The sequence below is a fragment of the Cinclus cinclus genome, chromosome 17 (genome assembly GCF_963662255.1).
Source record: "Cinclus cinclus chromosome 17, bCinCin1.1, whole genome shotgun sequence".
NCBI lineage: Eukaryota > Metazoa > Chordata > Aves > Passeriformes > Cinclidae > Cinclus > Cinclus cinclus.
Genome location: NC_085062.1, coordinates 5,447,297 through 5,474,933, shown reverse-complemented (window position 1 = coordinate 5,474,933; position 27,637 = coordinate 5,447,297). Strand labels below are relative to the sequence as shown.

General features: G+C 39.1%; 1 protein-coding gene across 1 annotated transcript; it reads left to right on the top strand.

Moving 5' to 3' along the window:
- The first annotated feature begins 61 nt into the window (after window positions 1–61).
- On the top strand, window positions 62–22,292 carry KREMEN1 (kringle containing transmembrane protein 1). Its single transcript, XM_062504503.1, has 9 exons — window positions 62–140; window positions 9,852–10,014; window positions 12,870–12,961; window positions 17,535–17,659; window positions 18,089–18,242; window positions 19,047–19,379; window positions 19,965–20,123; window positions 21,311–21,395; window positions 22,130–22,292. The coding sequence occupies exons 1-9, from the start codon at window positions 62–64 to the stop codon at window positions 22,290–22,292; spliced, it is 1,353 nt and encodes a 450-aa protein (XP_062360487.1).
- Window positions 22,293–27,637: the final 5,345 nt, after the last annotated feature.

Here is a 27,637-nt window from a genome sequence, read left to right as displayed (position 1 = left end):
GCCTGCCACCCCCGGAGAGCCGGGGCTGCCGCCTGCGAGCGCGGCGCGGCGGCCGCTGCCTATGGAGCCTCCCGCCCTCGCCGCCGTCCTGGCCTTCTCCGGGCTGGCGCTGAGCTGCTGCCGCGAGCCCGTTCTGTCCGGTGAGTGCCGCTCCGCGGGGAGCCGGGAGGCGGGGGGCGTTCGGGGCTTCTCCCCGCTCTCCTGGAGGGGCTGAGCGGCGGGGGAGCCGGGCAGCCTCTCCCCGAGCTCCGCGGCCCCCCGCGGAAGGGTTCTGCCGCCCGGCAGCGCCTCTTCGAGGTCGAGACGACGTCCCTTCCTGCTCGCCAGAGCCGTGCCGGGCTCGGAGCTGCCCGTGCAGGCACGCCGCGGGTGTTTTTGCGTGGAGTTCGTGGGTAGTTGAGGCTCTCCCCGTGCTTGCTGGACTGTGAGCTCGGAAACTCGCAAGAAAGCGTGATGTAAGAGAAAGAAGAGCAGCACGTTTCTCTATAAAAGTTCGGTAGCTAGGTCTGTGGGATGGAGGTATTTAAAGGGAGAGGGGCGTGCGATCGTTGGTGTCACTGGGGAAAAAACCTGTGGCAGCAGAGCCAGAGCTTGAAGGGTGAGCATCAACACCGCCTGTCCGCAGCGTGCTGCCCCAGCTCCCTGCCGAGCCTGGGCTCCTCTGACCATTCAGGCTCTCCTTCAGCCAAACAGCCGGGGAAGACTGAAGCTTCACTTCCTAAGGTGATTTTTCACTTAAAATTTCTCTGCACCCTTTTGTCCTCGCTTTCGGTGTTACTAATGATTTCAAGTACTGCGGTTCTCCTCTGGTAAACATTGGCCGTGCTTTGCAAGATCAGAAGCGGCAGTTCCAGATGGTCTCAGCCTCGCAGCCATCAGATGTGTGGTCCTTCTGGATACATTTTGTGTATTCTTAATTGCTGTTTCTTTTTACAAAGTAGAGTTTGCTCTACTTCTTTTTGAACACATACTTGCTCATCGAGTTTTTGTAGATGTACCTAATTAGATAGGGAAAATACTTGCATAGCCATTTTCAGGGACTAAAAACCCTTTTACAAGAAAAATTTCTGGTAGACTTTACTTCTTCTCAGAAGTAAAACATGGGAGTATTTTCAGATAAGCATTTAGAGAGCTGCCTAGGCAGGGACCATGTCTAAGGGTGTGTTCTCAGTGCCATTAGGATGTGCTTGGTGCACACAGTGGATGTTCCTTCCTTTGCTTGTAAGGTTTCTGAACAGAACAGTCCATGTGTAACCGTGTCTATCACAGAGGGCTGTGTGACAGCAAGTGGAGGATATGGCCCAGTGTGAATGTTTAGCTGTTAAAGGGGACAGAAATGCCTGAGCACAAGCAGCTGGGGCAGGGGAAAGAGGGAAGAATGTATAATGCCTCCAAATGAAGGTGTAGCAAAGGAGGATGGATCTAGAAAGTACTACCACCTATGTGTCTTCTGCTAAAGAACCTGGAAACAGTGCAAATACAGCAATTTGTAATTTATATGTCATGTACAGCATCAGCAGAGTGCCTAATGTGCACAAGGTACTCATCAGGATCTTTGTCTTGACCCTTAATCCCACAGAGTTGAAATGGGATCAGCTGTGTCAGGTTGCACTTGAAACTAGCAGAATTCTGAAATGACAAACTTTAGTATTGCTTTTGGAAGGCAGTTTGTCATATGATATGTTTTTAACGCCTATTCTTTTTTAATGCATGTCCTTATAAACTCATTATAAAGTGCAGTCAAAATAAAGACTGTGTCACCACCCTTTGCTAAGATAGGAGAAAAACTTCTGGAATTACTGTATGAAAAATTACTCCTGTTGTCAAAAATGAAAGTGAATTAACAACCATTTTTGCACATAGTACTATGCTACTTTTCACAGAATGTTTCTGCTTCGCCGTGTGATGTCTAACAGTTTATATTCAAACACTGACATTTCTGCATTCAAACCTTGTAGCATTTTTGCATTCAAACATCAGCCATACATAATTTCTCAAGTGGATCAGAAATAAGAAGTATGTTAATAGATTACCTACCACTAAAGGACTGTTTGAATTCGGTGAGTTTTGTGTTACAAGGCCGAAGAAATGGAAATACCTTCATCAAATGTTAGTTTTGGTGAGCACATGCTATTTTATATACTCAGTGCAATAAGTTATAATTTCTAGTTTCTGTATTTATAGTATTCATTTAGTTTCCCCATCAGAAATATATGTGGTTATCAATCTCTTTTTCCTTTCTGTTTTCTTTCCATTTAGCAATACTGAGTCACGACGTCCTTGGTTTTTTTCCCAGCTCAGTCTTCCCTTTGAGCTGTTATTCCAGCCTTCTCTTACAGACCTGGTATCTTGTCATCTTACTCTGTCTATGCCTTGGTAATTCAGAAAAGCAGTTCTACTTCATATGCCATAAGCAAGCCTAATGAAAATACTTTAAAAATCTTTTTTTGTTTTCTTTCTAACTAGGCAGATAGGGGATGAAATAGGCATTTCAGCATATCATGCTTGTGCATGCATAGAGCATAACTCAAAATCCAGAGTTATGCAAATGGATTTAAGCAAGATGGAGCCAAAGAAGTAGGAGGGAGGCAGGGATTACATGCTGCCAGCTGCAAAATTTTCATTTTTGTCATATCACACCATAATAGTTGTGCAATTGACCACTCCCTTCATCCACACAGTGGCTATGGCCCATCCTGATAAAATTGCCAAAGGGATTCAGCCTGCCACACTTGACAAGGGAACAACAGTTTTAAAACTTCACAAAGAAAGAAAACAAATGGGTGTATTAAGGAACAGAAATTCTTATGGGGTCACATCATACATTCTTACTTCCAGTGATAAAGAATCACAAGGCAAGCAAGTGTGTTTGCATCTTGTGGCTGAGGACCAGCCAGCAGCTGCAAGGCTCTGGCTAATATAGCATGTTTGTGTTGTACAAATAGAAAGAAAAGAGGGACAGAACACATTTAGAAATAATGGGAACTGTCTCTTGTGCTCATAACCTAACTTGCCTGCTTCCAACATATTCCAGAAAAGGTCTGGCAGATTTTTTTAACAAAAAAAGTGATGAAAAGTGATTATCTTGACAATTAGAGTCAACATTTCACAAGGGTAGCAAGTTCACATATATGACAGCTCACACACTGCCAGGGAACACAAGTATCAGCTCTGCATGTCTGTACATTTCCAGGAATGTTCATTTTTACAAGACAGATGCTTCAGTCAAGGTTTGATCAAATCTCAGGTGGCATAATCCAAGTATAATCAGGTATTCACTCTGACTACTCTCTGTCTTAGACCAATGCTAATTAGGTCTCTAATTCTGACTAGCAAAAACAATTGCATTTGAGGGCTTTCAAAAATTGTATGTGTCTGTGTGTGTTTGCATGGATATGTAGAATGAGCAGGATACAATTTTTAAACTACATGTGGAGTACACCCACATTGTAAAAGAAAAAAATGATCAGCTAATCAAGTGCCCTCATAGCATCACATCAAAGTTTAACTGTCTGATTTAAGAAATGGGGAGTTGGTTTCTAGGAATTTTGAAAATTGCAATTTTTAAAAAAGATAATTCTTTTGTGATATTTTTTTCTTTAGCTTGTATCAACTGTTCTGGTTTGGGGGGGGTTTACTGTTACAGCAGAGTCACAGAAGCCTGATGGTTTTGATGAGTGGTTGTATTATGTTAGTATGAATTGGAATACAGAAGTATTGAAATGTAAATATACTACACTATTTTTTTTTTTACTCGGGTAGATCTAAATCAGCCTTATACTTCCCAAAAGCATTTATTTTGCGTCATAACATAATATGGAATGAGATTTGTTTTTTCCTGACCACTCATATGATAGTATGCAAATTAACTTTTGGTTCAGTCGATAAAACTGCATCTTCAAAGAAAACCATTGCAATGCTAAAAATATTTTTAATAATGACCACAGAAGCCATATTTGTGTCTTTCATCTCCTGAAGCTTCTTCTGGTTTTAATCAGTGTTCCCACATGAAGAACTGTGGCAACCTATGATAATAGAATCCCTATTCACATCTCTAGGGAAACAAAAATGTTCTCATTTGAAGAAGGTGATGTGGTGTTCTGCCCCTTCCACCCGTGGGCCCCTGCCTCTGTCACTGCCGGGGTATCTTGGCATCAGTTAAGTGGTTTCTGTCCTTTCCTCTGTGCATTACTTTCTCATTGAAGTGTTTCTGCTGTCTAATTATACCCTTTCAATCAAATTAGAGACTGCAGCATCTGGTTAGTGCCTGTAACTGTTGCCATCTGCACCTAGATACAGTGCTTTCATTTAAGGAGGAGTGCTTAAATTGCAATCTCCAGCAAGAGCTAGAACAGTTTAGATAGAATGGAAATGACTTAAAGCTATTCTTGGAATACTCTGCAAGCATAAGCATCGGGCAACCCACACTGAGTCATTATCTGACCTGGCACCCTTGGTTTCATACCCTTATATTCTGCTTAAGTATTTTTCTGACTTTTCTAAAAGGCTGTAGGAAAAACAAGTGAAAACTGAGCAGGCAGTTATACCATGTAAATTCAAGGAACCTTTAATTTTTGGTCCAACCTTACAGAACATTTCATTACACCGCTGTAATGAAACCCAAGACCTAAATAGCAGCCACTTTCATTTATCTTTTCATTAATCTGCAGATCTTTAAAAGAAAACCTCACTTTTTGTTGTGCAGTAGTGGTAGGATAATTTCTGGCTTGGGTAGGCTAGTTTCAGGTTGATAATTATTATCAGTCTCTCTGGACACTACTCAGTGCTCCAAGTAGCTTCTAAAACATTAAGCAAACAAAGTGGTTTGTTTGTTTTTTTTCTTTTTTTTTCTTTGCAGTGGAATAGGAAGAAGTTTGTCATTCTGAATTTTCAGTCTCAAAAGCTATGTACAGGCCTCAGACTTGGAAAGTACTCTAAGAAGTCATTGAAACCACCCTGAAACCTCCATCCCTTCAGTCTGCAATTTGTAGTGTCTTCAGATAGATGCCTTTGAGAAAATCATTGGAAGCCAACGCAGACTTTGAAATGTCAGTGATTTATCATCAGTAAAAAAGTCAGACTATTATAGTCTGCACTACCTTAATTTTTCAAATGATCCTGAAGTGGCGTCCATGTGGAGTCCAGGCAGCCATGCAGTCCTAAAGTAACAAAGGAAAATGATCATTGTAAGGTCCCTACATTGAAGAAGAAACTGACACAGATGGAAAGAATTTCTACAACAGCTGCTGTTTGATCTTCCAAATGTTGATCTGGCTCTAATAAAACTAATTGTGAACCTGTATCACACACTGAATACTCACTTAGAGTGGACAACATCCCTAGTCTTGTTTTCTGCTTTTTTGTTCTAGCAGTTGTCACTCAAAACATACTTACCTAGTCTCAGCATTCATTTTAAAAAGTTACTTGCTGTCAACCATGGCACCTGATGTGTTGAAAACAAAACAGCCCTGACAACAAAGTGCTGTCTGTGTTTTCTCACTGAGGCTCGTGAACATTAGCCTGAACAGCACCTGTTGGAACCTTTCATGACTAGAACCACTGCAAAGGTTCTCTGGTTAATTATCTCTGATTAACCTCTGATTAATTCTCTTTACAGACATCCTCATGACACAATAGAAGCAGCAGGGTCATTAGGCAGTTAATTGAGTGAAATCATCATGGACACTGATTCTAAGCACAGATTCGACATAAGCCTGTACTTCAGACTATGTCTGAAACCCAGCTGACTAAGATCTTACAAGTATGAGGTCACACACTTCTAGATTTGAGTGGTCACAGCTTTCTTCACATCCTGTCTGAAACCCTAGTGTTTTAGTAGAGGTTTATAGCTGACAGAATAGTTTGAGCCTTGCATGCATGAACAAAATCCATATGGCAAATCTATGAAGCACAGTGGCACCGTGATGCCTTCTCAGGGCTGTCAGCTGTGGTGCCAACAAGGTGTCTGTGCTTCCCTTCCTGTCTTTGCCACTGGGAGAGGACTTGGATACAGTGCAAGTTCTGTCTTAGTTTACCACAATCTTACAAAACTTTAAGGAATAAGGCTTGCTGAAATTCATAGAACCAGTATTAATTTTCTTGAGTCACATTTAAGATGTTACATTCCAAATGAGGGGCTTCATACCCTGAGGTGTCATGGAATTATCACTCAGCCTAAGGCAGATGGATCCAGTGGGTGCCACAACACAGAGAGGTGGTTGTTGCTGGTTGATTTACTCTTTTCCCCCTCCCTTTTGCATAACCTACAAAAGAGAAATCGGGTGATTTGAGTAAGCCGAACAGTTTCACCAACAGTGTTCAGACCAGTCTTTTCTGACTGTTTCATTTGGATAACCTCATCTGAATTTTGTGCAGAAAAATCTAAATGACCTTTTTTTAAGTTCATCTTTTCACAGAATTATTGCACCAGTGGTACAAGATGAAAAGTAGGGTGGAGGTTCTAAAGTCCCGTTCTCCAGAATCTTTTAGGACTTGGATTTGAAATAGAGAGGACAGTGGCCTTTCTGCAGACAAAACATGCACCTTCAGCACATTGGGAGTATTAATTTCATGGTGAAATCACTAAGGTAGTGTCTTGGCTGTCATGCAGCAAAATGTGATGAAATCACTGCATGTGATAAACAGAAGAATTTAGTTGCTTATTGCCGAGGTAGGGAATATGCTGGCATCTGTAACTATGCTACAGGAATTCTACAGAAAACTGTACAAAAGATATCTCAGCAGATCTCAAAGCTGACTGTTCAAGGTAAAAGAATGTAGGTTTGTGCCCTGGTTTCAGTTGGTATGGTGCTGTTTTGTACTTAGTGTGAGAATAATGTTGATAACACACTGATTTTTCAGTTGTTGCCAAGTAGTGCTTACTTTAAATCAAGGACTTCTCAGTTTCCCATGCTTAGCCAATGAGCAGGTGCACAAGAAGCCAGGAGAGAGTATAGCAAGGACAACTGACCTGATTTTTTTAAATGCCAATATTTATTTGGAAATATTGCACTCCCATGGTATGGCAAAATTGTTATTAATCCTTAACAAAATCCAAATTCCCTGTAGCACAAGAGGTTTTGTATTTCATTTGATAACAGCTGCTAAATTCCATGACTTAAAGTTTTCACTTCAGTGTTTCAGGGATAATCAATGATTTTGTGTGGTATCTCGATGCCTCCCCTTTCCACATCCACATCTAAGCCAGGGGAGCTTTGTTACAACTCAGCTGGCACATTTGCACCAGATCTCTTGATAGCACAAAGGAACACAGGAGGCACTGATACAGCTACCTATTGTCTTGGGAACAAAAAGCTGCACTTAAGAGGAATAAAGAGAGATCTGACTCTTCCTTTTTTTTTAAGTGCAGTGAAGTTTGAAGAAAAGCAGTTAAAAAAGGCTGACATGAAAATGTAAGTCAGTCACTACTGCAAGTTAAAGCATGGGCCAGTCTTAGCACATTCTAAAATGGATTGAATTTAACTTCAGTTTAGTTTGTGTGCCAGACTAAATTCAAGTATTGTAGCATTCCTTACATTTCTGAGTAGATGGAAATATATACTGCTTTTCATTTAGAAGTGAGAAGCAAAAAAAAAAATATATAAAAGCACGAAGCTGATGTAGATGTATTTTTCTGGATGTGCTTATCACTTTTCTTAAGTTCTTTTTGGTGCATATAATTTTATCTATTTTATCGATTTTTATTTTGATTACATTTTTCTCTCTTTTCTGCTGAATTCATCAGTTTGTATTTTTCAGCTGTAACCTACAAAAGCTTTTATATTAGCTGCAAAGCAAAAGACGTATTGAATAAAGTTGTAACACAGTCATGACCTTTAAGTGGTTTTTTTGTCATGTTTACACAAATACCTGTGGTAGCCTAAATACTGGATACTCAGATTTGCATTTTTAAGCAAATGTATGCAGCCCACCTGTATTGCTAAGGCAGGTAAATTACAGTAAGGAGGAGTATTGACCTGAAGCTTGTTTTTTGTTAAATTATACAGCTTTCTGTCCACAGATGATAGCAGAATACATTCATGCTGTGCAGACACCTCTTCTGTGTGCCTTCAGCAACAAAATTTCATTTAATAGAAACCCAAACTTGCCTAGGCACGAAAATGCACAGTGAAAGCAGAAAACCACTGTCTTTCATCTTCTGTGTAATAGAACTCTGAAATAATTATTATAATTGTACCATTCTGATATTTGTGAGCCCAGACTAAACTAATTTCAGAGGCATGGTTTTAATGATACATTTTTCCTTCTTCTACAGTAGTTCTAAATACAAAAACGATGTACTGTTAATATCAGGATTAAAATGTGGGTGGGTTTTTTTTTTTTTCCTCTTCCAACTGCAGCCGCACAGGTCTTTCTAGACTTGTTTTTTAAGTTAGATCTCATGAGGGACACCTGAGATCAGCACATACTTCAGAGCACTCTCCCACTCCCTCAGGCAGTAGAACATCTCTGCAGCTGCAATATGGTTTCTACAGAAAACATTATCAGATGAAACAGGAGGTTTCACAGCCTGTAGTTAGCAGAAAGCATTTGTGAATTTTCCCAATAATGCTGTCCAGTACAAAGAAATGTTTGCAGCTGTATAATGAAGCAGATTTAATTCTGTCACAGACTGTTATATTTTAATCCTATTCTTAAATAAATGCAAGGATGATAAATGTTAGCAAGTATTAATTATAAACAGGATGGACTTATTTATGGTCAACTAATTATAATGATTCTTTCTGGAAGATAATCACAGAATGGTTGAGATGAAAGTGACCTGTGGAGGTCATGTTGTCCAACTGCTGTGCTCAAGCACAGTCACCTAAAGCAGGTTTTCCAGGACCATGTCCAGGTGACCTGAATATCTCCAGGGATGGAGATTCTACAGCCTCGCTGGGCAACCTGTTCCCATGTTCTGCCACACTCACATTGCATAGTTTAATCAAAAATGTTTTACAATTTCAGCAATAGTAAAATTGTTCATGCATTTGTATATTTATTTCTTCAGTTGTCCAGTGAATGTGTCCATACCTGTGGTGGGGGGGTTGGGACTGGATGATCTTTAAGGTCCCTTTCAACCCAAACTGTTCTGTGATTCTGTGATTAACAAGGCCCAGCAAAGCCAGGCAGCATGAACTCTGTAATTCAGCTGAGAAGGGGCTAATGTATTCAAAGAAATAATTCTCTACTTTGGTTTCTAACTTGCTGAATATTAGGAGGCTAGGAAAACAAGCATAAATGGGAGAAAATATGAATGAGGCAGGAGAATAATGACCCATACCTTTAATCTGGAAGCATAAATGCTTTAGTAACAAATCAGAGTATTGTGATTATACTCTGCTGAAGGAGGTACCTTTCTCAGGCAATTCAATCCCTAAGAATTTTCTTAAATCAAAATGTAAATGTTGGTAAGATCCATGCTTACAAAGTCTTTCACTTTGTAAAGTACAGATAGTCACAACTTTAGCTGAAGTGGCATGAGATTTTGGTTAATATGCTGATAAGTAGCAGACTGATAATGTCATATAATTTCAGTTTTGGAAAATTAACAAGTTACAGAGTCATCCTGATGAGTAGAACACAGGGAAATAGTAAAAAAGTTTTATGCTTATTCAGAAAATGCATGTTAATTGTGTAAACCTCTCTTCAGACCTGTCTTATACATTGTTTATTAAAGTAATGACATCATAATCTCTTGAATAGAGGTTTGACTGAGAGAAAACTTAAATCCTAGCCAGCATACAGTGCAGGAAGCATGGTCTGTTGGATATGGGGTGGAGGGTGACGGAAGAACAAACACTAAACCTGCATACATTCTTTCTTTTTCCATTTCTCTTTCTTCCCAGAATGCTATACAGCAAATGGGGCTGACTATCGTGGCACTCAGAACCAGACCTCCCAATATGCAGGGAAACCTTGTCTTTTTTGGAATGAGACCTTTGAGCATCCTTATAATACTGTGAAATATCCCAATGGGGAGGGAGGGCTTGGAGAGCATAACTACTGCAGGTAAGAAATATTACATTGCTTTAACATTGCCTATAAACCCAGTGTTACCTTAAGGAGTTGACAGAAAATTAGGAAACATCCTGTCATGCAGTGAAGACTGTCAGAACCATGGGTATCTAACACTTCTTGGTTTACCCTGAATCTGTGAGCACCATTAGTAGAATAACTTTTTCAACCCAGCTCCCACATTTTTTTCTTTTTAGCACAGTTCCTCTCGTGTGTCAAATTTATAAGGTGGCACAGCAAAGAAAGACTATGGTTTACTTAAATGAAAAGGTGGAGATTAAAATAAATTATCCAAATTAAAAGTACAGCAGTGTATCTGGAGGAGTCTCTGGATGGTTTTTATCCTCATACACAAACCTGGTTCTGTTACACTCTCCAAGTTTTGTGCTAATGAAAGTTACATAGTCACTAAAAATTCTAGGTGAGCATCAGTGATTTAGAGTTGTTTTTTGAATTCAGAAGCTCATCTGTCAGGGTTACAATACCAGATTAAACCATGACAGATACACTTCTGTTTCCTTGCCTTCTAGAGAAAGTCCTCCATAACTGTGGATAGAACTTAGAACAAAACTTAAATAAGAACTTCAGAATTTAGGAGCCCAAATCAAAAATTAAATTCAGAGATGTTTAGGCTCTGCAGGCTTTTTTTCAGCTCTGTGTCTCAGTAGGCACACTGATACAGAGCTGTGAAAAATTTAGTGGCCATTGAATTCTCTCTGATACAAATAGCAGAATCAAGAATATAGTTTTGATTGTTGCTGTGTGGCAATATCCTAGACAGGCTGTATCTACAGGATCTTACTTTGGCAGTCATCTCTGGCTAATATTTTGATTAGTACAAAGCAAAACATGTACAAGATATGCAAAAACATGCATGAGAAACTGAATGTTTATCCAGATACTCAAAAAACACTTATTTAAGTCTTGCTTTACGTAGCAAATGGGAACTTGGTAAGTGTTACCAGGAGCAAGAAGCCTATAATCTGATATGTAAACCTGAGAAATTACTTAATTACAATATAAAGCTTTTTTACCTGAGTGTGATAGGTATTAGATTATCTTAATTGAGGTGCAGTTTGGCATTTTCTTCCTTATGCTGTGTCACTTGGCCTAGGAAAATTCTCACAGGTGCACGGAATGACAGTCCTAACTAACAGATGACTTTTAACTTCACATTCTCTTGAAAGAAACTTGGAAAGTCACTAAGAGAGCCAGAGTATATCTTTAGCAAGCAAATGTTGTGGAGGCCTGTGATACAGCTGTTTTAGCTCTTCCTCTGACATTCATCTGCTTGATGACAATGGACAAGTTGATCTTCCCTTTTCTCAGGCAGCACATACCTCACAAGGCTTTTGTAAGGCACAGTACATCACTGTGAGATTTGATTTTAGGGACAACATTTGAATAATCAAATTTTACACTTGAAGTATTAATCAGAAGCATGTTACCTCTCCATGGGTGGTCCTTACTTGGAATACTTTGTTTAGTGCAGGACACCCTGTTAAGATGGAAATGCCTCACAGCGTTCCACTCATTTCAACCATATCAAAATTATGAGGGCTGAAATTTTTGGAGATTTTGAAAGAGAGAGTTGTTTTCTAACTGCATCCACTTCTGAGGTTCAAGACGAAGATTTCTAAAGACGTTCATATTTTTCTACAATTTCCTCACATTTTTTAAGGCATTTATATGTAGAGTGCAATTTTTGTGATTGAATTCCAGACATACGGTTTCTGTCATGAAGATGTAAACTCAGAAATTCCTGTAACTCTGGAAACAGGGGAAAATGGGTTAGTTCAAGTACAAACTTCACTTGGTTTTAGTCTTCTACTTTTTTTAGCTACTGGAGGCTCTTTCCTTACACCTACATTCTTAGCATAGCTAGTCTTAGACTTTTCTTGTCTCCTACCTCTGCTAATCTGTTTGAAAGCCTAACTAGCAACATTTTAGTAATCTAAACTGCACTCAACTCACCAGTTGTTTTCAGCAGTCTGCTATTTGACCAAAAAACATCCACAGAATTTCTAAAATTGGATCTCCCACAGAAGAGTTGTTAATAGGCGTAAATGACAACATGCAGCTGAACTGACACTTCAGTGGGGCTGTGTCATTAATAGAATTCATGCCAAAGACATGATAAAAAGATTGCAACTGGCCCTAGTTAAAAGACTGTCCAAAATAACAATTTATTCTCTTTACAATGTGAATAGCTTTTCACAGTGTACATAGAAAAAACTTTAAATAACCTAATGACTAATTAACTGCATTTGTAAGTGGTGCTACACAACAGCAAATAATCATAAATATAGTGATCATCATCATCATGGACACATAAGGAATTAACCAGCAATATAAAGATGTCGCTGGAATGGATTTAGTCTGTTTTACTGAAGGAGAGAAAAATAATTCAGTCTTTCCCAGAAGGATTTATCAGCTAAGTGTTTTTATCACAATACACACAGAAAGTTGGAGTCTGGACTATTTTGTACCAAGGCAGAAAATCAAGTTTATGAGTCTATGGAACCTGTACACAGGATGTGGGATAGAAAATCTTCCTCTCTGTCAGTACTGACCAGAAATAGCTCTGCACCTTTTAACCTTAGTGTAAAACAAAGCTATATTTTAGACATTACTAGCATCTTATGCTTGATGAATACTGTAATAACCAAAGCTATCTGAACTTCCTGATAATGCAAAACTTTGCATTTTCCTTGGTGTATAAGTTTAACAGTAGATATTAGAGCAAAAATAGTAACACCATTGGAGCTTAATTAGATTGATTTTTTGGTGTGGTTTTTTGGAAAAAAAAAAAAAAAGGATTAATTTTGCTGACTGTTTTTCTCTTTCAGAAACCCCGATGGGGATGTCAGCCCCTGGTGCTATATTGCAGAACATGAAGATGGAATATACTGGAAATACTGTGAGATTCCATCCTGCCGAAGTAAGAGCACTGTGCAGTTTTTTAGGCCTGCATCTCAGCTGAGCAGAGATTGGCAGTTATCCAATAGTGGGTAGTGATTTCCAGACACAAACTAGCATAAGGCAAAACAGCCTATTTTGAGTTGCAGACTAAAGTTGTGTTTTAAACAAGTTTATTAGAGTTAATGACAAGCTTACTGAATTGTTCCTCCACTGCTATCCTTTTAATCTCATCTCAGAATGACTGGACCATATTATTTACAAATAATGCTGTATGACAGGGAATAACACAATACTTGTGAAGTACTGCTAGTTCTTTGAATCCATAGGTCATTAATTTATTAAAATCTAGAGGACGAAGAAAAGGAAAGTTTTTACAAGGTATATACATGTCCATCCATTGTAATTAGCTTGTAAAATGAATTACATTAGTTTAATGTGTATAGAGCATCATACACAGAATTGCTTGGAGGAAACAAAAAACAATATGAGAGGACACAGTGAAAAGGTGTCTGTGCTTTATGGGAACTCTGGGCTAGAATTCTGTCTCTGGCAGGTGCAGATTCTTAGCATTGCTGTGAAACCACAATCTGGACTTCGTTTGATGCTTTTTAAATCAGATAATTTACAAGCTATTCACATGAAACTTCTTTCCAGAATTTAGTATTTTTTACTGTGTCCACAATGTCAAGATTTGTGTCAGTGTGTTCCAAAATTTTCTTCCCCAAATCACACCAAAATATTAAAAAGATATTCTAGTTTTGCATGTTAATGAGCAACCATAGCTGCATATTTTAGTAAGTCTAATCATTAATGTCTTCTCTTGCTTCCCTAACTTCTTCTGTGCAAGTACCCTCTGTTTCTAAGGCATAACTTAGGTCTTCACTGCTAAGCACCAGAGCAGGTGTCCATATGTAGGCACACATTTGATTGGAAGAAGTATATTTCTTACTTGAAGTAAAGAAAACAAAAGCAGACAAGAAAAATTGATCTGAAGTGATTTTTTTAAAATTTTGTTCGCAGTTTTGTTGTTTTGGGTTTTTTTTATGAATGTGAAGAATTCACATCTTCATGCTAGGCAAAGAAATACATATATGTGACCTCAAGACAGATGCCTTTTACTTAGACTTAAATACAGATTAAGGGGTCTAATTTAGATAACACAAAATCATTCAACACTCTGATACTCATTGTTCAGAGGATATCTTACTGTTATTTTTCTAATATACCAGGCATGATTTAAGAAACCTGACCCTCCTAATTAAGAAATTTAACTTGGTCTAAAATGAAAGAATTTTCATTTTCTTTAAAGACCACAGATGTTAACAAATTATCTGGATATGGCACCAGGAAAAAAGCTGAAAGGGAAATTGTCTCCACTCCATTTGTTCTACACAAAGGTTGCTTTTAAAACCAGCCTCGCTCATTTTCTCTGTGGTGGGGAGAAGAGGATTTAAACTTGGACACTTACTTGCACAGATAATCCAGACTTACATTTACAAAATGTCCTTTTGACCAGTAGCAGCTGCTTCAAGCATTGCACTGAAACTCGATACTAGAAAAAGGAATTGCAGCAATTTAGAGCAAACTGTACATTGCAAGCCCATCCAAATCTTAATACAAACCTCATGGTTTATGAAGCTGTGTAAGTAAAGAATCTTTTATTCTTCACCACACTTTCTGTTTTCAGTAAGTATGATGCTAAGTCATAGAACCATCAGAACTATCTTGTGAAGTGCACAATACAAAACCTGATTTTTGTGATGGAGCAAGAAAGGAATTGTGTAAAAAAATTCCTATTTGAAAACTTTTAGAGAAAAATTTGTTACATAAGCTTCTTTTCCTTAATGATATTTACTCCTAGAATATTATCTGGAGAATAAGTTACCTATTAACTGTGCCCACATAATACCATGGCACTGCCAACAACATGAAGCATCTTGATTGCCTAGAGAGATTTGCATGCAATGATTCATCTGAACAATAATTAAGAATCTACTGTTAAGAATTTTTCATTATGGTGATGAATTCATATGATTATATGATATGTCTCATTCCCTAATATTTATACATAACACTACATGCTTCAGTCAGAAATGTGTTCTGACATTCTGTGTATGTAATGTACAGAATTTAGCAGTGTTAGATGAAGATGGATGAGCATAACCACAGAAGACAGTGGTATTTATTCCAGGAGGAGCTTAGTCTTCCCTTTTCTTCCCTTCTTCATCTCTGCTAAGCAGACTGGAATGGACACAATAACAAAACAAAAGGCAAGACTGCAGCTCCAAATGCTGAAGGAACATGTGCATCTCACATGGAGGATTCACAACTGAATGGCTTGTTTGCAGTGTTGCAGCTATTCCTGACTTTTTTGGTCTCCTTGTTAATGAGGTTAGGTTTAAGTTCAAAGGAAATAACAACTCACACTCACAGAATAAGAAAGATAGAAAGAAAAGAAAGAAAGGCTTGCCACTTAATTACATCTTCATGTTTATGACTCACATGACTCTCTCCCTACAAACAGGATTTCATTACTGGAATCATATTTCCAGTGTGCATGTATGTAATGTAAGAAATTTGACTGAAATATCAAGGAGGTGTTAAATGGCAGGGTCAGGTAAGTTGCACAGAGCTTTATGGAACAGAGGAACAAGGACAGCTCAAACAATTTGTGCATGCTACCATTGCAAAAAGCTAGGAGGCTCTTCAAAGACAGCTGGATGAGCATAGCTGGAATGTGGTTTTGAGCTCAAAATGATTAATTCCATATTTTAATACATTGAATACCTGCCTTAACATGTAGAATGCAGAAGCTGTGGTGTTTTCCAGGATCTAATTATGTCAACTGCTGCTTAAAAGAAAAATAATATGCTTGTGCAAAAGAGGTGACCTTTTAAGAAGAGGAGAAATAGATACAAATGGGTGAAGGCAGTGTAAAAGTGAAACATCACTGGTGAGCATGAACAGTAATTGCAGAATACTGACTACATCATTTTTTGCTATGTTTCTTTAGCAGGCTAAATATTAAGAGCAAAGAAGGTTAAAATATTGCTAGGACACCACAGAGATAATTAGTATTAGGATGTATGCTTGATTTAGCTAAAAAACTTAAGAAGTTTTCAGTTTACTCAGTTTCTTAGCATGGAACATACTGAAGTACTAATCCTCTGGAGCCAAGGTTGAAAGGTCTCACTAATAAAGCAATTTTAAAAAAGAAAAAAAAAATATTACAAATCCCAGGTTCTCTTAGGAACATGAGCTAGGTTGGATAACAAGGAAGATTTTTCAGGGCTGTAAAATCATGCACAATACTAAAAAGAAAGCTCTCTCAGAGTTATCTGCCCAGCTGTACTCAGCTGGGGTGGGGCTGCAAGTGGGGATTTCCAAAGGTATGTTAAATCAGGCTGTAACTTGAAGTCTCAGTACTTATATGAATGTTGCTGCAGGGCATATCAAAGCCATAACTCCATGCAAGTATTTATAATTGAAATTGTATTCTTAGAGAACAGAATTAATTTATGAACAATATTTGAAGCAACGTTATGTCATTATTTATAATAAGTTTACTGGGCACTGTAATTACCAATGACTACATAAATAAAACACTCATGCATGTCTCTGAGCACTTCATGTCCTACAGAGCTGTGGCAGTTAGGTGGACAAAAAGAATCCATGTCAATCTGGCACAGGAATAAAACTTAACATAGAGCTAGTAACAGATTTAATTTCAAGTATGTGACTAGATATGACAAGTGGGTGAGGGATAATTTTGTGCCATTAGCACAGCACTGTACTGTACTCCACATCCTCTCCAGGAGGTGGTCATGGCTAAATTCCAGTGCTTTGATGAAAAGTGCAAAACCAAAAAATCCAGCAGTGAAGGGGGAAAACTCTGATCTCCCATAGTGACCAAGGAGCCTTGAAACATCCTATTAAAGTAAAAAGATGGGTTGGGTTGTGTTTTGAAAGTAATATTGCTTATTTTTAATCTCTTTGTATGGTGGATTAATATCAGAGTTCAAGTTTTAAATATTAGGAAATCCCCCTATATAAGTATACAGTTCCTGTCATAAAACTTCCCAACTCCATTCTAAACCGGTTCTGTTTCCCTTCCTCAAATAATCCTGTTTTGAAAACCTCCAGAATGTCATTGTTTGGAAGATCAGACATCACACAGTTCAATTTACATTTTCAGAATATGCATGCCAGTAGTAAAAAAAAAAACACAAAAACAAACACCTGAACCCACTTAATGCCTTGGGTTTATTTTGTAGTTGCCTCTTTCAGGAGAAATGAGCAAGGTGTTTATCTTGTCTATTTTCCTGCAGCTTACTGAAACCAGCTAGAGAGTCTTACAGGTATGTTGCTGAGAAGCTACAGTACTCTTTTGTCCCATCACTCATCCCTGGGCGTGTTTGGAAAATATGACAAGGATCATAGAGAGTATGAGTAACAAAGAGTAATGTTTCCCACAGTGCAAAATCAAGCCCAGAACTTAGAGAGAGCTGCTCAGTAACCAGGCAGTGCATGAAGTGGTCTGGGATGTTGACAGGCACACCTTTAGGATGACTGTTGTGTGTTACTCCTGCCAGTGCCAGGAAATCTGGGCTGTTACAAGGACCATGGAGAGCCACCACCTTTGACTGGCACCAGCGAGACTTCCAATAAACTCACAATCCAAACGTGCATCAGCTCCTGCCGAAGTCAACAGTTTAAGGTGATTTCTTTGACATACATTTACAAAACGTTTTCAAAGACAAAAATGGCAACGTGCCTACAGCTCTCTGTCATATGTCTCCTCTTCCCCATTTTTTTTAAGCTTTGGGAGGTCTAAGGTTGCACTTCCACCCCAGAGATCAGGCCCTCTCTCTGCATCCAGAGGAATCTGGACAAATGACTAATGAATAATGTCAGGAGAAAATATGGTTGCTTACTGCAGTTGTGAGTGTCAGGGTGCCCTCCAGGCCATCTTTCCCCCTAGTCTTAAGTAGCATCCCAAACAAAAACAGCCTGTGGTGTTCCTCTGACTAATCCTACTTCTTCAAAACACACATATTCTGCTGTCAGCCTTCTTGCTCAAACAACCTCTTCCTGTCACTCCTTCAAATACTATTCCTCCCTTCCTCATGCATCTTTGTTGTCAAAGTTTGCAGGCATGGAATCAGGTTATGCTTGTTTCTGTGGAAACAATCCTGACTACTGGAGATACGGGGAGGCAGCCAGTACGGAATGCAACAGTGTTTGCTTTGGAGACCACACTCAGCCCTGTGGTGGGGATGGCAGAGTCATTCTATTTGACAGTAAGTATTGAAGCAGGCTCAGTTTTTCCCAACATGTTCAGCAAATTAGGCAAAAGGCTCAAAATCAATGAGAACTGTTGCACACCAAACAGCAAAACACCTCCATTCGGTATAAAAGAAACCTGCTTTCCATTTTTGACTAGAATTCTCATCCCTCAGTAATGTGATGTAAAGAAATGATGCTTGCTCATGCTCCAGAGGTTCTCTCACTTTCCTCACAAGTGGTACTAAGTCAGTTATCAGAAATTCCCTAACTGATCTTACTAGAGAGTAAAAAATTGCATGTGCATGAATGGATATACACTGTCAGCTGGTGGCATCGGAGTTGCTCTCTGAAATCACGAGTGTTTAAGTTTTCAATTTCATACAGCTGAAGGAATGTCAGTTGTTAAGCAGTGAGAGTTAATAGTCACTAATCCACTTTCCTGCCTGCCCGATTGGGATGGACCAGAAGCCCCTGAATCAGTGATTTATCTTTTACCCCATTTCAGCAGGGATGGAGCAAAGGGTACATGGTTACACCCAAGGACAAGGGATAGTTGCAGTATTCAAGACTGATGCACAGGTCAGAGTAATGAGGCAAAAGGAGAGTGTTCCAAGCAGAGGCAACAAAGGCTGTGCTCCCAGTGCTGTGGGAGGGAAAGAGGTGCAGAGAGTGCATCCTGCTGGCCTAGCAAGTCTGTACCTCCAAGTCACACTTAAGTATTAGAATCTTCAGGGTGACAAAACGTTGCAAAATTAATGTATTACCTTTTTTTTTCTTTCTTTCTCCCCATGTTATCCCCTTTCCTCTTGTTTTCATAGCCCTTATTGGTGCCTGTGGAGGGAATTACACTTCTGCTACAGCTGTGATCTATTCACCGGATTTTCCTGACACATATGGCACAGGCAAAGTCTGTTATTGGACCATACAAGTTCCAGGAGCATCTCAAATCCACTTCAGCTTTGTCCTTTTTGAAATCAAAGATGCTACAGATATGGTGGAATTGCTGGATGGTTATACCTATCACGTTCTAGCTCGTTTCAATGGCAAGAACCGGCCTCCCCACACCTTTAACATCTCTTTGGATTTTGTCATTTTGTACTTTTTCTCAGATGACATCAATCAAGCCCAGGGATTTGCTATCAGGTATAGAGGTAAGAGGCTGCCTTTGCCGTTTCTACTTTCAGTGAATCATTTAATTCACAGAGGAGATTTCTGAAGTGGCAATTAAAGAACAAACATTTTAGCTCTAACAGGTGTTTCATCTCTCTTGTTGCCACTGCTCAGTGGGTGAAAACTTTGCCAAAATTTCTCTCAGGTTAGAACATTCCAGTCAGCTACATCATAAATACAGTTTTCAAAAAATCAGTTCTATACCTTCCTTTTAAAACAGATTGGAAAATGACAAGGGGAAGCAATACAAAAGAAAATACTAATCTATCTGCACATTGGCTCATCTTGGCTCCTTCCAACAGTCTCTTCTTCTCCAGCTCAAAGTCACCAGGAGAAAATGTTGTGGTCTTCAAGTTGTACCTACTGTTGTGAACAATCAGCTTCCAGAAAAATTCCGAGAACCCCAACCTGGTGAAGTACAGGGTTTTATAGGATTAAGATGTAATTTGTTTATTTCAGTTCTCTTAAGCAAACTAGAGAGCAGCATGTCTGTTTATAAGCACAAAATAAAGTCCAATTACACCTGTTAATAAATTGTTATTGTCATCATACTCTTGTGTTTTCAGCTGTGAAGGACAATGTGCATCAAAACAAGATCCCAGTGAATCACACCCTTTCAGAGAGGATAAATGAACAAACAAATCTCAGCATCAATGCAGCCCGGTCATCAAAGATACTCTATGTCATCACAACCAGCCCAAGCCATCCAACTAGCTCCATGCCTGGTAATGCTACAATAAAATGTGGAAACGGGAAAATACATTTGGCCAAAGCAAAATCCAGAGTCACTATTTCCTTTGCTGCCTCCTCGATGTTAGCAGATCCACTGTGCATCTTACTAACAGATGAATTTTCATTCAGTCTAATTAGCACTAACTGGAATTATCTCATTCAATTTCAAAACATTTGTCAGCCTAAGTCAGAAATAATGTGAAGATGGTGGGTTCTTAAGAATGGAAGCACATCAAAATATGTGAGTTGGAGCAGCTTCCTTTCTGAAATCAGCTTTAGGGACCACTGCACGCCACAGAAGGGCACGAGTTGCTGCAAAAAGAGCAAACTTTTGTGAAGTCTAGAATAGCTTGAATGCTGGTTGCATCCCTGTTACCCCAATTAACAAAAGCCTCATCAGTAACACAAAGAGGACTAGACAAGTTAGTGGGTGTAGGGGAGGTGTCACTGTGTTTAGAACTCACCTTCAGGACATCAGGAAATTGCTGAGTTGTAAATAATTGAAGGCTAGAAGTTCACCCCTGGTGAATATCACTATTATTCTCTCCTGTTTTTAATCCACCCTGGGCATCTGCTTTTATGTATCACTGAAGCTGGGCCTCAGTCCCACTGTGGACACTCCCACAGTCCTGAAGCTGTCTGCATCCCAAACCTGAAACAGAACTGCACACACCCAGACCAGCCCAAGGTGCAGAACGTGCCTAGGAATAGTCTAGACTATTAGAGACTAGGCCCAGCCTAATGCCTGACTTACCACAGTTAAACCTAAACTTCCTAGGGTTAAACTGCCTCAGGAACACCAACAGAAACTGCACCCTTGGATTTTTTGCAGTTCCAGAAATAGTGTTCAAATCATCATGTACAGGCAATGCTTTGAGGAAGGGGCAGTGGGTAGAAGGGAACTTCTGCTTGCTTTCCTAGATGATTTTACTAGTATGTGCTTTGAATTTTGCCAGCTTTTGATTTTACTGGGACGAGTTCTGCAAGGGAAAAAACCAGTTCTGACTGAAAGTTCTACAGTTTGTGCCAGTCTGCAGAAAACACTTGTAGGTTTAAGGCATTCTCAAATTACAGATTTGAATAAAGCATCACAAGGCTGCTTGTTTCTTTCATGCAGTATTCTTACTGTAAAACTATAAATAAATGACTGTACTGAGAGCTCCCCTCCTCTCTTTTGTAGAATGGACAATATACAGTCTCACAGCACTGCTCATCTTAAGTGTTACAGCCATAATAGCAAAGATACTTCTGCACATTACCATGAGGTAAGTGTGGAGCAAAACCAACCAGAGAACCAAGATCTCAGCTCTGAACCAAACCTGGGGCTCTTCTCTGCTCTCTGATTATCAGATTGGCCAAATTCCAAACCAAGTTAGTTATTACACATTTGTATCCTCATAGAAGACCCTAAATAAGCACATTTGTTAAGTTTAACTGGTATGATAACATCTGCTTCTAGACTATCTCTTCTGCTCTTGATTTGGCAAGATTTAGGAGGAAGAAGGAAAATGTTATCAGACATCCAAATTTGGTGAGAAGAGGTCAAATTATGATAATAACTTCACAGGGAAAAAATTAAAACCTCTGCACTCATACCAAGTAAATTTTGTGTCCTCTAGATGGACACGCACTGAATGAAATGATGGGTGAGTCATCAGCAAATCAAAATACTGAATATTGCATCTATATAGTACAAACATGCTTAAATATACAAGGAAATTAATTTATATTAATAGCAACTATAATAACAAGTCTGTAGAACCCTCTTAGCTTAATGTCTCTGCTGTCATTAGAGTGGCAAAAGGATACCTAACTTTTCATTTGATCAAGCCAACCAAGAAACACTCCAAAAACCTACATTTTGCACAGCAGGTGAAAGAAGTGTCATAGATGTAGTGGAAGCTGTGAGCATTCCCAGTGTAGAAGTACTGCAGACATATTAATACCCATGGCTACCCAAGCACATTAACACAAGAGTGAATTAACTCTTGTCTCCTAGGTCCCACCAGATTCCAGCTGCAGTTGAAACAGAAGATTGCAGTGATGTCACTACTGCTGGTGAGATCTGGAGTATATTTTACCAACCATCCACATCAATATCCATCTTCAAGAAAAAGCTTCGAAATCAACAAGACGATTGCAACCCGCTGGTGGGAAACTGAAGTGTCTTTTATTTTGCAAGAATGGATCTTCTTAAAATCCAGGTGACTTGAGATTAACGTTCCTTTTTTTTTTCGTCCCAATCTCATACCTGTTTTCTAAAATCCATTTCCAAAGGCCTTTGAGTGACTTTGCCTATCTGCTGTTCTCTTGGCTGTACCAGTGACAACGGATTGAATTGCAGCAATAATTTTGAAATACCTGGTGCTCCTCAAGTCTGTAGTGCTGTTAATTACTGCCTTTAAACCATTGCACTTAAAATAGATATAAAAACTCATAAAATTCAAAATGTCCTGTACCCCTGCCAAAGGTAACTGGAGGGGTATCTACAGGCTGAGGATTTCTTGTGTCCCACTGTATTATATCAGGCTACTTTAGTCCTTTTATTCTCAAGGCTGAAGACAGAGGTGGGTACTGATAAGATGTTCAACCACCACAGCAAACAGAGCTTATTTGTCTCCACAAATAAGTGGTACTATACAGCACAATGTGAATCAAAGACTGGAAAAATTATCAGCTTGGTTGCTCAGTGCTGTGCTCTTTCTGCATTTTCTGTTTCTTGTGTCTACAAGCAGAGATGCAAACATCAAAAATCACATTCAGGATGCCTCTAAAACAAGATTCAGCTACAAATATGCATTTTGCTTGACTAGTGCTCACCAGGTCAAAACCCGCATGAGCACTGAAGCCTTTTAAATGACTCTGTCTGACCCATCATTCACTGATGTTTATGGTACTTTTGTTCATATTCACAGTGATCCTTTAAAAAATATTTTACTCCAGCCTGACAGCCAGCATTTATCCTGGGTGTAACTTTAAAGCTTCTTAAAGGATTGTCCAAAGATACCATAATCCACTAAATTTTTATCAGTGAGGCTGACAAACAAATTTTTACTCTGAAGAAGTCACATATATTAATCTCAGCAGCCCAAACTATTTACAAAGTTGTAGGCTGCTATCACCAACTCACCTGGGCCAGGCTGTGCAGCTGAACATGCATGGAACAGCTGTGAGAAGTGTCTCCTTGCCTGCAACACTAAAACTGAACTGAATTTTTAAGATAATTACTTTAATTATCAAAGAACTAAAACATCAGTGGGGTTCTGATCTGTGAACTATATTTTCTCTTTGATTGCAACAGACAGCATTAACTACTTCTCTTTGGTAGACTGACTGTCCATCCACAATACTCAGATTTCTCATCCCACCACCACAAGTGGGAAACAAGTGATTCCAAAGGATCAGCGGTGAGTCTCAGCCTCAGCAAGTTCAGACCAGCAAGATATTTAGGAAAAAATACCAATGCAAATGTCAGATAAATTGACTGGCCAAGTTTACAGTGGGCAGCTTCTCAAACTCAGCTGGAGGAGGTTCACTGAGAACCAGTAAACTACAATGATTCTGGTGAAGTCTGAACATACACCAATGGTCTGCATATACCAGACATGCAGTCAAAGAACATCTATTAACTGCATCTGCAAAAGGTAGTTAAGAAAAGTAAGAAAATTGGCACAGAGTTTAAATTCATTCTATCTGCCCTTACATTTTTTAACATATAACTCCCTCCTTTTTGTGAGAACTACAGAATTCATTGAAAAAACAGGGCATCCAAGAATTAAGCAGTGGAATGTTGTGCCTTACCACTGCAGATCTGGTCTTTTACCTGAACTGAATTCAGTCCAACTCAATTTATGTACCACAGATGAGTGCTAGAGACAGCTGAACAATATCACAATGCAGGCTTAAAAGAAACCAGACTAAGCCAGCAATTATGGAACTGTTTATATAAAAAATGGAATAGCATGGGAACATCTAGTACTTTCTTGCATGAGCTGCTGGAAAGAATACAGGAAAATATAACTACAGTATTAGCTAAAATGAAGACAGGACAAATTGTAAAAAATATGCTGGTTCTCTCTTATGTGTCATTATGTTGGACCAAAAACCATTGTCTGTTTCAGGTCCAACAAAAGTTCTGAAACTGCCGTTTTTAAAAGTAAGGTTTTGCATCATGCTGTGTGGAGAAAGAGTTCACCTCAGAGATTCACAGCAAAACAAAGTAGGTTGGTTTCTAAGCATCTTTACTTTGGTGCACTAATAGGAAAGCAGGCAGAGAGAATCAAGTGTGGTGCCAGATCCTCAGGAGCTGTTATGAGCACATAGTGCTTATCACAAAGTGATGAAACTTTGCCTGCCTTATCAAATGCAAGTTAAACATTTTGTCAGAGAGACATTCATAAAGCAGTTACCTAATGGTGATAAACTGAAAAAACATCAGGAATATCCAGTGGCTGACTTACACCTACTGCAAAAAGAAAAAATACAGAATGTTACACTTCTCTTTCTTAGTGAAGAATTTAATTTCACTATAATATTAAATATCATTACAAACAGCAACAAAGACTGATGCTAATGCAAAATCCAGGGTATTCAGGAAGTAAGATTTTTGCATTGCTCCCTTAGCACCTCAAATATTTTTTATATAAAATTGTATTTCATGGGACTTTCATGGGGAACATTAATGTACAAAAGTCCCATAAAACCAGCACTTACAGCAGATTAACTGTTCATGGCAACAATAAACACGACTGTATTAGACAGTGCACATGTAATACACTGATAAAAGCATAGAAGAAATTATGTTCCCTCCACCCAAGTTTTCAGAGTGGCCGATTCTAGATAATTCTAGTGCTAGCAAACACAGCAATGGATGGAAATTCATCTACAGGATTCCTTAAATAGCACTTATTACTTTACAGGGTTCAGACCATGAAGAGCTGGTAGATCCCCAGTGTGGGCTTTTTCAAAATGTGATGGGGTCACTCACACTCCTAGTGCAGACACTTCAGGTCATTTATGGCCAAGACATGTTCTATCTGTTAATGTAGCATGTATTGATCTTTGCTGTAAGGGTTTGGGGGAGAAAGAAGCAAGAAGTGTGACCATGCACAACTGTTGTAATCCCACAAAAGAAATGTCCCTACTACACAGCCAGCTGAGAAATGGAAGCTGGAGAGCAGGGACACCTCAGGATGTTGGTGTTTACACCATTTTCTTCAACAAATTGAAAATAACTCCAGAAGAATTTGTTTGGAATTGTATCTGAACAGCCTTCTGAGCTCCTGCCTACAATCCCCTCAAGAGGCTGGACAGGCTGCAAATGTGACACTGGCTAAAATATCAAAAGCAACTGTTTTGACAACCAAATCATCATGAGGAGCTGCCTCCTCATTCACATGGATTTCAGCTCCTGCTCTGGCCCCCTGCTCATTCTTGTGTTGGTGTGACCAGCTGTATAGTGGTGCAATAAACTGACCAGGTCAAAAATTGCCATGGCTTTTTCTTCCCTGAGTTTTTACAGAGCTGAGCTCTCTGACCTTGCTCACGGTGTGGTTGCACAGGGAGATAAGCTAAGAGCTCCCTGAGTCCACAGCTAAGCAGCCAAGAAGCCATAGGACAAGGACAGATGTCTGCCCCAGGAGCTGGGGCAACTTCTGCTGGAACTGCCACAGCAGGGATTTGTGAGCCTGCAGCCTTCACACAGCACCCCAGTTCCAGCAGCCTACACTGTGTGTGGACCTCAGGTGGAAAGGGGCCAGCTGGACAAGTGCCTTCCCTCATTCTAAATCTACATTTAAAACTAGTTTAGTTTGTTGACTACATGATTTTATATGTATTTTTATCTTAATATTGTTATGTTGTGGGAAAATAGAGACTTTGTTATGTAAAAATGTGTGATGTGTTATAGTAATATATATATTTGTATATGTATAGGAAATGCGTTATTTAATACAGCGTATTATGCTTGTATCTTGCTAACATTTTATAGGAAGAAAAGATGTTACTTAACACTCTGGGAAAAATAAACTTTCTGTACACTGTAACCATAGGGAAAAAAATCAAATATACTTCTTTGGTATATATGATAGAAAGACATTGAGAATAGGGGAACTCAGCCTCAGTTTTGTGACAGAATAGATGCTGATAAAACAATTGCTGTAAGAAACACTTTTCTCCTTTGAATCTCATTTCTAGCCTGTAATTGTATTAGACTGTTCATCAGATTCTGCAAATTCACGTGCACATACTCTGGATGATTTTTACCGTATCAAACATGTAATCAGCTTTTTCAATCAAGCATTAACATAATCTTCTTTAGGACCTGTTTCTGCCAGATTTTCCATAGCCAGGACAATGCTGAGAAGTTTATCACATTGCTCATACAGACAATCCAGTGGGACGACAGAATTAAATTCTATGTATTCCAATCCCCCTGGCAATAGCATAAACAGGAGATTTCTATGGATAGTCCTGGAAACTGCACTGAATCTGGAGCCTGGATGACTACAGGCCAAACACATCAGCAGACACATGGCTGCCATTGAGTGAGCGTAAGTAGCTGTTCCACTTTCATCCTCTGCTTAATAAGCCTTCTCAGGCAGTGGGAAGGAACAGATTTTTCTAGTGCACCACTTTGCCTAAAGGAAGGGTGAACTACAAAAACAACTCTTGACAAAAACTTGTCCAACGAGTTCTTACTGCCTTACAGCAGTATGTCACAATCTTCCACTGAAATACAGTTCACTGACAGTTTCACCTGAATATTGTTCTGGACATTTATGAACAGTTCTGCTGCCTTGAGAGTGAAAAATACAATTGCCTTCAGACCATACCAGTTTTTTTGCAAGAACACATCCCCACGACACACACATTTCACACCACTCAGACTTTCTCAAATTTACTGAGCATCTGTGCTTTGGGATGAAATTTGGCATTGTGAACTTCAGTCTCAAGACATTTTGCTACAAATCCAAAAGCTATCACATGAACCACATAAGGCTGTCAAGAAACCAGATAAAATCAAACTGGAGATGACTCGCTGCTGAAGTATGTGCTGTGTTTATAACTGTTCACCCTGCATTCAGCAAATGGTTGTAAATAATAATTATGAAAAATAAATATAGTGCATTTGTGCAGGAGGAGTTCAATTAGGATGAATAAAGTGCATACAAACGTGAAATAAAGGAGGCAGGAACTGCTGCTGCTGCAGAGTATTAGAGCTGAGAATGACTACTTGATATACAACGTATGATACCACTCTAAGACAATTTCTGAGGTAACAGCATATTGAAAGTTTTAGTTTATGTGTTTTCAAACTTTTCAAAAGAACTGTAACAATTCGGTCAGTGTTTGTTTTGCCAATTGCAGCAAAGTGTAATGCTGTTTCCACTTTCTTGCAAGATTCATCTTTCCTCTAATTAATTCCTCCTGGCCAAAATAATGCTACAGTTTAAGAAACCTTCAGCAACCTTTTATGCAAACACCAGAAAACCAGTGACAAATAACT

Excerpts from the sequence above, each read along its gene's own strand:
- KREMEN1 (XM_062504503.1), top strand. The coding sequence starts at position 62 with ATGGAGCCTCCCGCCCTCGCCGCCGTCCTGGCCTTCTCCGGGCTGGCG. Across the intron at positions 141-9,851 it reads CCGCGAGCCCGTTCTGTCCG|AATGCTATACAGCAAATGGG; the intron begins GTGAGTGCCGCT and ends CTTTCTTCCCAG. Across the intron at positions 21,396-22,129 it reads CTTCTGCACATTACCATGAG|GTCCCACCAGATTCCAGCTG; the intron begins GTAAGTGTGGAG and ends CTTGTCTCCTAG.